The sequence below is a fragment of the Trematosphaeria pertusa genome (genome assembly GCF_010094035.1).
Source record: "Trematosphaeria pertusa strain CBS 122368 unplaced genomic scaffold BU26scaffold_3, whole genome shotgun sequence".
Classification (NCBI taxonomy): Eukaryota; Fungi; Ascomycota; class Dothideomycetes; order Pleosporales; family Trematosphaeriaceae; genus Trematosphaeria; species Trematosphaeria pertusa.
In genome coordinates, this window is record NW_022987214.1 from 2,758,926 (window position 1) to 2,771,978 (window position 13,053).

At 55.3% G+C, this 13,053-nt stretch overlaps 4 protein-coding genes across 4 annotated transcripts; 3 read left to right on the forward strand and 1 right to left on the reverse strand.

Moving 5' to 3' along the window:
• The first annotated feature begins 864 nt into the window (after positions 1-864).
• On the forward strand, positions 865-3,069 carry BU26DRAFT_516074 (glycosyltransferase family 22 protein). Its single transcript, XM_033828239.1, has 4 exons — positions 865-1,297; positions 1,357-1,739; positions 1,803-1,930; positions 1,980-3,069. Exons 1-4 carry the CDS (start codon positions 1,189-1,191, stop codon positions 2,917-2,919), a joined length of 1,560 nt encoding a protein of 519 aa, XP_033688785.1. The 5' UTR covers positions 865-1,188; the 3' UTR covers positions 2,920-3,069.
• Positions 3,070-3,155: 86 nt separating this feature from the next.
• BU26DRAFT_418480 (CDP-diacylglycerol-glycerol-3-phosphate 3-phosphatidyltransferas-like protein) lies at positions 3,156-4,975 on the reverse strand (the record flags this gene model as incomplete). Its single annotated transcript, XM_033823250.1, has 2 exons — positions 3,156-4,559; positions 4,832-4,975. The coding sequence occupies 2 exons, from the start codon at positions 4,973-4,975 to the stop codon at positions 3,156-3,158; spliced, it is 1,548 nt and encodes a 515-aa protein (XP_033688786.1).
• A 303-nt stretch (positions 4,976-5,278) lies between these two features.
• On the forward strand, positions 5,279-6,068 carry BU26DRAFT_561057 (NDUFA12-domain-containing protein; the record flags this gene model as incomplete). The annotated part of the gene is made up of 8 exons (XM_033832870.1): positions 5,279-5,329; positions 5,388-5,408; positions 5,479-5,485; positions 5,535-5,612; positions 5,669-5,711; positions 5,762-5,782; positions 5,832-5,969; positions 6,017-6,068. 8 exons carry the CDS (start codon positions 5,279-5,281, stop codon positions 6,066-6,068), a joined length of 411 nt encoding a protein of 136 aa, XP_033688787.1.
• Positions 6,069-7,505: 1,437 nt separating this feature from the next.
• On the forward strand, positions 7,506-12,967 carry BU26DRAFT_419386 (P-loop containing nucleoside triphosphate hydrolase protein; the record flags this gene model as incomplete). Its single annotated transcript, XM_033823295.1, has 3 exons — positions 7,506-7,570; positions 7,705-12,083; positions 12,174-12,967. The coding sequence occupies 3 exons, from the start codon at positions 7,506-7,508 to the stop codon at positions 12,965-12,967; spliced, it is 5,238 nt and encodes a 1,745-aa protein (XP_033688788.1).
• Positions 12,968-13,053: the final 86 nt, after the last annotated feature.

Below are 13,053 nucleotides of genomic sequence, written 5' to 3' on the forward strand. Positions count from 1 at the left end.
GGGTCGAGGTTGCGTGCTGGTGGCGGAGAGCTTGTAAGGCTGGTTGTGTGTGCGGTGATGATCTGAGTGTGTGATGAGGTTAGAAAGGAGGTAGAGGTTTAGCTTATATAGGCTGGAGCGCACCGTGGATGAACGTTTGCGTTGTGCGGGTGAGTGAAGGCAGAAGGACAAGCAGCATGACTGCGCCCGTGAGAACAGGCGAGGTTCAGGCGCTAGGGCCCAGACAGGGAAAGCGCAAGGCTGCCGCTGCTTTGTTCCGCCCCTTTGTTCCGCCCAACTACCCACCTACCCAGCTATGTGCAAGCATGAGGATGCTTTGTCTCCCAGGCCGAAAATGAAAATAATTCCTTGTGCTGCGGTTCAACGACTGTGCACCTTCACGAATCTCAAAGAGACAAGGCCGGATTGTGGGATTGCGCCCTTGTAGAACCCTGGGTGAATCCCTCCAGCAAACGGTGACTCTAGCCGTACCCACGCCGTATCCCGGACCCGCCTTGGAATGTGGGTGTCGTGGAAGCTGCCAGAATACGAAGGGCTCAGACTCATTCGCGCTGCCCTCGCCGCGTTCGATTGCTGGCCGGGATTCTACAGCGCCCCTCAGTTCGCGCGGAGACCCGGAGACCGAGTGCCTCCAGGGCGGTCCGGTAGGGGCCGACGAGAAGGTCGTTTCGTTTCTATAACCCCCGCTCACAGTGCTTCTATACCATTTATACCGCTTGCTTCACCTCTATCGGAGAAAGGCCGACAGGGAGCAAACCCAACATGCCATTCTGTGGATATCCGCATTGGGCATCGCCAGCACGTGACCTCGCAATTTGGCGCTAGGCATGCACGCATCGAGCGAACAGCGTTGAAGCCCGACACGCCCGAGTCGTTTGCGGCTATTTTCCAGCCATCTCACCAAGCCGTCTGACAGATGGCCGCTCTGCCCATACTTATACTCGCGCAAGATGTAGACGGCAATTTTCTCGCTCTTTGCCGAAGCTACGTGAATCAGCACGCCAAATTCGCATTCACCCCTTTCCGCGTGGTCGTAGCACCACCAGCGACTGGTGTTTGATCACGCTTACCGGCTCAGGGCCATAAAGCCTGCTGGGCCGCCCTGCTACAAGAGCTCCGCGACCCGTGGACCACAGACATGCTCCTGCGCGCTCTCTATCGATCCCACGTCGGACTTCATCTGCAGAAATGTGGCGGAGAACCTACTTTCTGCTGATCCTGGTGCGCATCTACTTTGCGCTGTCGCCGAGCTACCTGCATCCGGACGAGAACTTCCAGGGCCCGGAGGTCGTTGCAGGTACATTATTCTGCGCCTGAGCTTTGCTTTTGATAGTAGCTAACAGCTCCCTCCCGCAGGACGCGTCTTCTCGTATCCGGTTCTCGAAACGTGGGAGTTTACGTCCGCGCACCCCATCCGCAGCACCTTCCCGCTATGGCTTGCATACGGCTGGCCCATGTACATACTGCGCTGGCTGTGGGAGGGCCTTGGCTATGAGGAGATCTCCCCGTCGGTTGTATACTGGACGCTGCGCGTGCTGATGCTCGCGTTGAGCGTCGTGCTCGAGGACTGGGCGGTACATGAACTGGTGCAGTCGAGGCGCGCCCGACGCGTCGCACTGCTTCTGATAGCTTCGTCATATGTTACATGGACCTTCCAGACGCATACTTTTTCGAATAGCTTGGAGACACTGCTGGTGAGCTGGAGCTTGGTTTTGATAAAGAACATTGTCGAGGATAAGGTACGGCTCGGCTCGGAACGCTTTCCGATTCTTGGAGCTTCACATGCAGCTAACGTCGTGCAGAAACGTTCCGGCATTCTGGCTTCCTCGCTTCTAGGCTTCTTCATCGTTGCAGGCGTCTTCAATCGAATCACGTTCCCGGCGTACCTACTTGTCCCTTGCTTCAGTCTGCTGCCTCACTTTCGGCGGAAGTCAGTCTTGTCGCTCGTATGTCCTTTGAACTTGGCTAACATTCGGCAGACCATTCTCTCTTGTGTTTATTGCTCTCTTCGCCCTCTCGACAGCGTTTATCGCCATCAGCGTGGACACGGCGTTCTACACCCCCGGCGAATTCTCCTTCTCAAAAGTCTTCTGCAATCCGGTCATTACACCACTCAACAACTTCAAATACAACTCCGACGCAGAGAATCTCGCCAAGCATGGCATACACCCGCGCTACCAGCACTTCCTCATCAACCTCCCGCAGCTGCTCGGTCCAGCATTTCCGCTCCTTTTCTTCCTCCGCCGGTCCCACTTTACCACCCCGACCCTCCTTTCGGCGCTTTCTGGAGTCGCCCTTTTGAGCATTTTTCCCCATCAGGAAGTCCGCTTCCTCATCCCTGCCGTCCCGTTGATACTCTCCTCGGTCCGCCTTCCGAGATTATATACCAAGTGGTGGATATCTGCCTGGGTTCTGTTCAACGCTTTTCTTGGCATATTCATGGGGGTGTATCACCAGGGCGGGATTGTACCCGTCCAGATGCACATCGCGAAAACCCAAGACTATGTTACTCATGCGTTCTGGTGGAAGACATACAGTCCGCCAACGTGGCTGCTGAACGGCAAGAACGAGGAGCTAAAAACGGTCGACCTCATGGGCATGCCGGGAGATAAGATGCTGGAAGAAGTCAAGGCTGCGCTTCCGCCCTGTCGGACACGGAAACCGCCCAAGATTGAGGGCAAGGGAGATGTGTACCTCGTTGCTCCGCGCTCGGCGTACTTCCTCAGCCCATACCAGGATCCTAGCAAACGGGAGGAGATATCGCTGGATGAGGTGTGGAGCTACAGGAGACATCTCAACCTCGATGACATGGACATCCCAGAAGATGGCTTCTGGAAGACTATGGGACGAGTAGTTGGAGGTCGCGGATTGGTCGTCTGGAAGGTGACGAGGAATTGCTGGGCGACGAAGGCCCAGTAGCACGAAGGGCCGGGCGATGTTATGGGCATACTGCGAGATTTTTAAAGATATAGACTGAGCGTGCGAGCGATCTTTTGCTTTCAAACTGAGATACCCTCTTTGTTATATAGATAGACTTCCTAATCGTAATATATCACCAATCTATCCGCCTCTTGTGTCTATTCTTCGTATACTGTACACAATATTCTTAACATGCAGCAATACAGCCAGCCCAATACTCTTTCCTACAAATACTCTTACAAAGCCCCACCTAGTACCCGTACAAGCCACATGCTCAGCTTAACTCCAACGCTCACTTTCCGCTCCGGCTTCTCAAACTCGCTCTCATCAACCGGTTTCGCGTACTCGCCCAGCCACCGCACCTCCTCTCCCAGTCTCCTTCGCAGTCCCGGGTCAGACGTCGCGATGACGACATTAGCCTCCAGATCGAGCTCATACGAGCGCTTGGTGTAGTTACTCGACCCGACGACCGTAAGACACGGATCCTCTTCCTTCGCCGACGGCGCAGGCGGCTTCTCCGGTTCGGAGGACGGCAGGGTGACCCAGATGCCCTTGGCGTGGTAGGTCCAGCCGTCCTGCTCGCCGATCTTGCCGCGCTTCCACTCGCGCAGCTCGATGTGCTGCGAGAGGCCCTCGTAGCGCACACGGCGCAGGAACATCTTCGCCAGGTGCGTGTACGCGTCCGGCAGCATGCCGCTGACGCCCTTGGAGCCGAAGAAGCCGTTCGCGTGCGGGTGCGCGGTCAGCACGGTGCCGTGCGCGGGGCGCGTGGCGATCAGCAGGCGCCGGAAGGAGGGCGTCATGTTGAAGTAGCCGGCGGTGAAGGTCCAGGTGCTGGGGTGGAAGGGCGGGCGGGCGAGGGCGGTGAGGATGGTGGTGAGGGCGGGGAGTTCGGTGGAGGTGTGGAGGAGGGGGACGAGGGAGAGGATGGGGTAGATTGTTGTTGTTGTTGTTGTTGTTGTTGTTGTTGTTGTTGTTGTTGTTGTTGTGGTGGTGGTGGTGGTGGTGGAGGGGGTTGTGGGCGGGGAGTTGGAGGGGAGGAGGAGGTGGGAGAGGTGTTTTGAGGCGGAGGATTTGAAGGCGGATGGGGAGGAAAGGGGGCAGGGCGCGGGGTTGGAAGATGGCCAGGCCATGGTGTAGCCTGCTGCTTCTGACTTGTCTGGGTGGATTGCGAAGGACAGGTCGCAGACGCCGTCGTGGATCTTCCCGAAGTAGCTGGTTAGCTCCGCCGACTTGAACAGGTGGTACCGATCCTGGCGGTTGGTGAAATAGTCGCTACTCAGGTTTGCGCCCGAGATGATGACTTCGTCGTCGACGCCGTACAGCTTCATGTGTTGCAGGCCCCAGCCCTCGTTGATCCTCTTAGGCACGGCTTTCTTCCTTAAGCCGGTGAGATTGGGCGTGTGGAACATGCGGACTTCAACTCTGTCGCCGAACTCGGCGATCAGAGGGGCCAGGAGCGAGGCGCAGGACGGGTTGGGGGCTTCCCGCGTGCCACGTAGGGCGTCGGTTAGGATAGAGATGCGCAGGTTAGGGTTGCGCTGGAGGGCGGAGCGGATTGTTGAGATGAGGTCGTGTTCGGCTGTGCCGACGTAGAGAGTGCTGAGGTAGATTCGAGTTTGGGCGTGGGAGATTTTATGCTAGTACTGTTAGGCTTGGAGCATGCATGATAAATATGATAGGTGATTAAAGAAGTGGGAAAGTTCGTTTTAGATTATAAGGATGTTTAGGAGAAGAGTCGTTTGATAGAAAAATAATGAGGATAATGAATTAGGAAATCTCGAGAACAGAGAGAACAAGAACGCACGAGTGAACAGAAAAGATAAAAGATGGCCGTGGCATCCATGTAAGAGCGCACTCCAAGGCACGTGAACAGGGGAGTGATGAAAAAGGAGCAATCGTATGCACTCACTTTGAGAGTCTCGTAGAATTCCGCGGGCGTTTTCAATATCTGTATTTGATCCGGATGGATCTCGAATCTGGGGGCTATTTTATCCAGATCCGTAGTGATTGCGGCGAGCATAGAAGCTTGAGACTGCGGTGCCGAGGAGGGCATTGGAGGTGCATGCGCTGTCGAATGTTTTCGCGTACCTCGAGGTAGACGATTCGTGACACGAAAGCCGCGGTTTATGGGAAGTCTAGGGCAGTGAGCCCTTATTGCACTCCGTATTATCATAGTGAACCTGAGTGATGCGCAGGATTGTTGGAGCTGCTCTAACCTGCTGAAGTGTTGACGTGCAGATGGAATCTCAAATGAGGTGGTTTAACCAGATCAAGCCTAGCTCAGCAACGCCTTGGCAGAGACATGCAACCCGCGACAGAGCTCCGAACCACCTGCAGACCACCACAACCCGCCGCAATGTCCACGCTTTTGAGGACGCTGCGGAATCTCCGTCGAGCTGGCCTCAAGGTAAGTACTCTCCGCAGCTTGTGGGTTCTCGGCAGCGCTAATTGACCCTTCCTCGCAGGAATATGGCCACCAACTCCAGGTACTTCCCCCGCCCCGCACCACCAGGTTCGCTCGCAGCCGTCGCTAATCGACGACGCTCGGAATTATAGAATATTGGTACGTGGGAAGGAGGACGCAGAGAAGGAGCCACACTGACTGGGCGCAGGTGATACCAAGGCCGGCACGCTGATCGGAATGGACCGATACGGCAACAAATACTACGAGAACTTGGAGGAGCTTCCCCGTGAGTTAACAGCGTCGGCAGAAGCTTGCAGGCAGCCAATTGATGATTTTGGGCAGTGAGAACACGATGGGTCGACTACAAGGACAAGGAATATGATCCGTGAGTACCGTCACCACGCCCTCCCCGGACATATAACTGATTGCTTCCAGTTCTCAGATTGAGCCCGGATGGTACAGACCCACCCCTAGCCATTTCCGTACCCGCATCTAATCTAGCCAGGCACGCATGGATGTCGTACATGGTCGACAAGCCGCCGCCTGCGGACCCCATCCTGCAGGGGCGCATCCGCGAGTGGGAGCCAAGGGAGCACCGGCCGACGTTGACGTGGAGCCGATCTGGGTTTAAGACGTACAGCACGTATGTTTGCCGCATCTTCATGGCTTGGCATGTGCTAATCGTAGCAGGACGAAGAACAAGTACTTCCCTTGGACGCCTGTGGCTAAGCCTCGCCAGTAAAGTCGGTTTTCGCTGGTCTATCACTGTATATATCGAAGACACAGAATTCTTTCCAATCCGAGGTTCGCGTTCGACGTGGTGAACCCGTGTCCCTAGCATCTAGTTTCTGAAACCGGCGTGGCCAGCCGTTAGCTTCCAGCTTTCCTGGAAAGTCTTCCGACGCAATATCCGCAAGACTCCCTGCCGTGCGAAGATGTATCGGATGATTTGATACATGGCGGCCCTGCTATTTCCCAGGCCTGTTTTGACCTTTTGAGTCGTTACATTCATGAACGAGACAACCCCCAGCGTACACCAGGAGCGATTCTTGAGGTGCCTCCCTGCCACACAGGTGGACATATGTACAGCGCCTATTGTATCCCTATCGGTCTTGAACCCTTGCGCTATCTCTCTGCTTGTCTATAGATCCGCCAGTTGGGTTCGCTTCATCAACCCCTGTCTCCGACTTCGCACTTGAGCGTCAAGCTGCAGCACCGCATGCATGCTCCGTTTGGTTACCCCTCATCTGAACAGCGTTGGAAATCAAGCCGGCTCGAGAGGAAGACTATGCTCGGTATGATGGCCGGTTCGCAGCTCTCCACTGTGTTGCTCCACTACCACGCATATGCAGCACGTCGACCGCTTCCTAGGGAACAGTCGCGGAGGAATGCGCTGCTAGATATGGTGCAGCTTCCCCGGACTAGCCCAGATGCAAGCTACGAACTCCTCACTGTGCTACCTACAACGAGCCGGCTCGCGTCGGTCCAGGGCTCCGCAGGACTCGTATTGCTCATGATGACTCCTCTCCAACTCGCGACTACTGTAAGCGCCGGTGAATACTCTGCTGCTGCTAGAGGCGAGTTTTGATAAACGTTGGGCGTCGATATGCGACGAGAACAGCGGATCGGCGGTAGCTTTTCCGAAAGGTGATTGACGGGGCTCTGTGCAGCAGACATGCATGCTTGCGAGCAGCTATCGCAGCGACCGGACGTTGAGCTAAACCATTTCGTGACTCATGGCGGTGAGCGTTGAGTGGGCCCACGCGGGTACATGTACTCCCCAAAACGAACGCTCCAGCTCGAAGGCCGCAGACATCAGAAACACAGCGTGGTCCACGGGTTGTACCAAACCTTGCGTTGGAGCGTGATCTGGCTGCGGCTTGTCGTTATCAGATCTTCTGACGCTCGGCTAGCGGTTCGCTGCATTACATCACCTCGGCGCGCGTGCCCGCGACTCAACCGCCAGTGCTTTCCTCCGCCGAGCAGAGCTCCACTTCGACGTGCAAACCACGCCTGCCTCCCCGGACCACGCAAGAGCCGCTGTATTTGCTTACGGCCGCCTCCTCCCCTCCAATGCGACCCAGCACACGCTCATAACACGAACTGCGAACGTCTTCATCCGCATCGAGAGGCGACCGACACAGCGCAAGTGGGCTGAGGGGCTCTCGGCGGTTTGGAAATGTTCGCCCACTGCAGAGGCCCGGTCTGGGGCGCCGACGACTTCTCCAAGTGTTTCGAGCGGGAGTAAGTCTTTTTCCTATTCTGTGCGCTGCCTGCATCAACCGGGGCCCGCGCTGGCGCAAGAGCGGTTATCCTATCGTGGCAGATACAGCAGGGTGTGCCACCACGAGAGGGATTGGATACTGACAGCGATCCAGCTATCTCCTAACATTGTTCCCCCTCCTCGTGTGCGGGCTGTCCTTCCTTTACCTGCTCTTCCAGCTCTATCGAGCGGCGAGAAAGTCTCCATACTACCATGCGTATAGCGTGCTCGATGACGTGCAGAATGTCTGGTCAATACGAAGTCCTCACTATAACGGCGACGCCGACACCGATACCGATACCGATACCGAAGATGAATTTGATCGCAACGAGGAGCTGGCGCTGCACCCGACCATGAGCCGGCAGACAATGTCCACCATGGCTGTGGACAAGCCGCGAGGAGAGGTCACCGTTGTGGTATTGGAGGAGGCTGCTGTGCTGGCACAACTCGGTGTGCACGTCGCCGTCTACTTCACGGGAGCGTGGGGACACAAGGGCAACACTGCGGCGATTGCTGGTATTGCCGTCTGGGCATACATCGCCACACTCGCTTCGCTGCGCCTGCTATTCTCCAGCACCAGCAGATGGTCTTTCCCGAAGCTGTGGTACCACACGGCCTTCATTTACGCCTTCCAGTGGTGTTTTACCATCCTCTTATTCCGGTCCGCTGTTATCCACCCCCGATCACATCTTGCGCAACAACTTACGATCATTGATTTTACCCTGACGACACTCCTATTCATCATTGCGCTCGCGTCGCGGAAGGGAAACAAGGCGGTCGAGCTAGAGTATGAGGCGGAAATCGAACCCGCGAGGGAGCCTATCGCCAGTGTGTTCTCGCTGGCAACGTTTTCTTGGGTCGATCCTATCGTTTGGAAGGGGTACAAGAAAACATATGAACTCTCCGATGTCTGGAATCTAGCTCCGAAGGACAAGGCGGCAGCAGTCATTGCCAACTACCGCCAGGTCAGAAAGACGTCCGCCCTGGCATTCCATCTCCTGAAGTACTTCAAGCGGGGACTCCTGATTCAGGCATCATGGGCCGCCATGTCTGGATTTCTGACCTTTGCGCCCACTCTACTTCTCAAGGCGATTCTAGAATACGTCGAGGCTCCTGAATATACCCCGCGAAATGCCGCATGGTTCTACGTTATCCTGCTCTTCGTCTCCGGGTGTCTTTCTGCGCTTGCCGATGGACAGGCGTTATGGATCGGGCGCAAAATCTGCATCCGTTTGCGCGCGGTTGTCATCGGGGAGATCTACGCGAAGGCGTTGAAACGGAGGGCTGCCGCCGGCGCCGATAAGGTCCTGGGCGCGGAGAAGAAGAAGCCCGATGATGAAGAGGATCTGAGGGGACTCAAGCGAATCATGACTTTCGGTCGGAAGAAGAAAAAGGCAACAGAAGCACCGAAGCAGGAAGATCAGAAGCCGGAATCCGATTCTCAGGTCACCACCGGCACCATCATCAATCTCATGGCCGTGGACGCTTTCAAAGTCAGCGAGATTTGCGCCTACCTCCACTTCCTCTGGGCGAATACTCCAGTGCAAGTCATTGTAGCTATCGTCCTGCTTTATTCAATTCTCGGCTACAGCTCAATTGCCGGCATCGGAATGATGATCATCCTCCTTCCCATCAATCTCTACGTATCGAAGCAGTTCGCCAAGATTCAGAAGCTCATCCTTGCGGCCACGGACGCAAGAATCCATGCGACAAATGAGGTATTGAGCAACATCCGGATCATCAAGTTCTTCGCCTGGGAGCAGCGTTTCATCGGACAGGTCAATGACAAGCGATACACGGAGCTGAAGTACCTCAGAAGACGATATATCCTATGGGCGATAGCAGCGACTATATGGTCCGGATCTCCTATTCTCATTACATTCCTGTCATTCTTAGTCTACACGAACGTTGAGAAGAAAGATCTGATTCCCTCTGTGGCATTTACTGCATTATCGCTATTCCAGATCCTTCGGATACCGCTCGATCAGCTCGCAGACATGGTTGCGCATGTGCAGGAGTCAAAGGTTTCCGTTGACCGAATCGAAGAATATCTCAGCGAGCCTGAAACCGACAAATACGCGCAACTTGTTACCCGCAAGAGGGACGAGAATGGCCAGCCTGTCATTGGATTTGAAAACGGCACCTTCAGCTGGGGCGGCACAGATATGCAAGACAAGGCTTCTGCCGAGGCTTTTAAGCTCATGGACCTCAACATCAATTTCAAAGTCGGCGACCTCAATGTTGTGGTGGGGCCTACCGGATCTGGCAAAACATCGCTCCTTATGGCCTTGCTTGGAGAAATGACGAAGCTGAAGGGAGATGTATTCCTGCCCGGTGGTTGCAGTCGCGAAGATCTCAAGCCAGATCCCGAGACAGGCCTTACCGAAAGCGTGGCTTACTGTGCGCAACAAGCCTGGCTTACCAACGGTACTGTGAAGGACAACATCGTCTTCGCGAGTGACTGGGACGCAACCCGCTACAAGAACGTCATTGTTGCTTGCTCCCTGCAGCGCGATCTTGAGATTCTTGATGCCGGAGATCAGACGCTCGTTGGTGAGAAAGGCGTTACTCTGTCGGGGGGACAGAAACAGCGCATATCCCTCGCTCGCGCGCTGTACAGCAAAGCTCGCCACGTTCTCCTCGACGATGTTCTGAGCGCTGTCGACTCTCATACCGCCAAATGGATCTTCGACAAAGCACTCATGGGACCGCTTATGTACAACCGGACCTGCATTCTTGTTACGCATAACGTCAGCCTCTGCTTGCTCCATGCCGAGTTCGGTGTTGTGCTCGACAACGGCAGGGTAGCCGCTCAAGGCACAGCTGGCGAGATCATTGACTCCGGGAAACTCACGGAAGACCTATCGAAATCGCGACCGGTGTCTCGAGGAACGTCTAGAGTGCCGTCACGTGTCCCGTCAGACGTTGGCGGCGAAGAAGCGGCTGGCGAGGTCAGCCATGCAAATGGAGCCGCCAATGGCGATGCGAATGGCTCATTAGTTCCCAAGAAGGCGCCCACCAGCAATACACATGAAGAGACGAAGGCTGAGGGAGGGGTCAAGCTGAGCATCATCGTTATGTACCTGAAGGCTATGGGCCCCTGGTACTACTGGATTGGCGCGACCATTGCGTTTGCAGCACAGCAGATCTCGTCCGTCTCTACAAACGTCTGGATCCGGACATGGGCAAACGCTTACGCAGAGAAGCGTGTTCAGTATATGGGATCGCATCACCGCTCGCCCGTCACTCATGCCCCTACACTCAACGGGCTAGGGACGTGCATGAAGAGCGGCACCTGTAGCTGGAACCTTCCTTTCTTCGGGCAATCTGATGAAACGCAATATTCCTACGATCTCATGCAGGCACAGACCGGCTTCACCAGCTCCCACGCTGACGTCGACTCAGCCTACTTCCTTGGCGTCTATGCTGTTCTAGGAGTCATATTCATGTTCATCACGTTCCTTCGGGAAGGTTTCCTATTCGGTGGATCTCTCGCGGCTTCTCGAAGGATACACGAGAGGCTCATCCAGGCTATCACACATGCCAAGTTTCGCTTCTTCGATCAGACACCTCTTGGCCAACTCATGAACCGATTCTCCAAGGACATTGAATCCGTCGACCAAGAGGTAGCCCCTGTAGCAATCGGTGTCGTGCATTGCCTCGCATCCATCATCACCATCGTTATTCTCATTTCAGTCATCACACCTGGCTTCCTGATCGCCGGTTTCTTCATCACGGTGCTTTACACGCTCATCGGCCGATTCTACCTGAACTCCTCTCGAGATCTAAAACGTCTAGAATCCGTCCATCGCAGCCCACTTTATCAACAGTTCGGCGAAACTTTGACTGGCATGACAACAATTCGTGCGTACGGCGATGAGCGACGTTTTATCCGCGAAAACCTGACCAAGATTAATACTCAGCACCGGCCGTTCATCTACTTGTGGGCTGCTAATAGATGGCTCGCGTTTCGAGTGGACGTCGTTGGCGCCTTGGTGGCATTCTTTGCCGGCGTGTTCGTAGTCCGGAGTGTAGGGAGAATCGACGCAGGAGCTGCCGGTCTGGCTCTGACCTATGCTGTCACGTTCACCGAGAACGTGCTATGGTTCGTCCGACTGTACTCCGCAAACGAGCAAAACATGAACTCCGTCGAACGTGTCAAGGAGTATCTAGATGTTGACCAGGAAGCTGCACCTGTCATTCCGGAGAATCGGCCACCATCGAACTGGCCCAGCAGGGGCTCAGTGGAGTTCATCAATTACTGCACCCGATATCGGCCCGATTTTGACCTCGTTTTACGGAACGTCACTTTCAAGATCCTCCCGGGCGAGAAGGTGGGCGTGGTTGGCCGCACGGGTGCTGGGAAGAGCTCCTTGGCTCTTGCACTTTTCCGCGCACTGGAAGCAGAAGAGGGAAAGATTCTCGTGGATAATATCGACATCGGGTTGATTGGTCTCCAGGATCTGCGGGAGAACATCGTTATGGTACCGCAAGGTAAGTTCTCTTTTCATAGTGCATTCATTCCCCGCCAGGATCGTCTTGGTTTCGCTCCTCTGTTCTCCACAACAAACTGACACTAGCCAGATCCAACCCTCTTTACAGGGACTATCCGGAGTAACCTCGATCCATTCTCCCTCTTTACAGATGAAGAAATCTTCACCGCTCTGCGCGAGGTACACCTCGTCTCCTCCACGTCCGCTGCAACGTCTGGGGCAGGAACACCCGAGGGACCCAGCACCCCGCGCGCCATCGAGATACCCAATCCTACTACTGGTGCAGTCGTGGCCGATATAAACGCCAGCTATTCCGCTTCAACGACTAATCCGGGCTCGATTCTCACGAGTCGAGAGTGGGAGCATGGCGGAACGACCGAAGACACTGTTTTGATCATGCCCAATGGAGCAGCCACGAACACAGACGAGCCTGTGCAATTCGCGATGCAGGCCGATAACAAGAATCCCTTCCGGAATCTCAACTCCCCCGTGTCTGAATCCGGCTCCAACCTCTCTCAAGGTCAACGCCAGCTTCTCTGCCTCGCCCGAGCCCTGCTCAAGCACCCGAAAGTCCTGCTTATGGACGAAGCTACCGCGTCGATCGACTACGCTACCGACGCTAAGATCCAGGAGACGATTCGCGAAATCAAGAACACTACCATCACAATCGCTCATCGCCTCCAAACGATCATTGACTACGATAAAGTGCTCGTCCTCGACAAAGGCCAGGTCATCGAATTCGGCGACCCGTACGACCTGATACGCCAAGACGGCGGCTCCTTCCGCGGCATGTGCGAGACTAGTGGCGACATGGACAATCTCGTGAAGGACGCGAAAAAGGCGTATGAGGACAGGGAGCCGCGACGTGCTAGGTCTCGTGAGTAGACGAGCTGTGCACGCTTCCCCTACTCAAGCCTCCTCCTCTTCCTCCTCAGCCATAATCATAATCTGAAGCTGTTGGCTGATTTTCT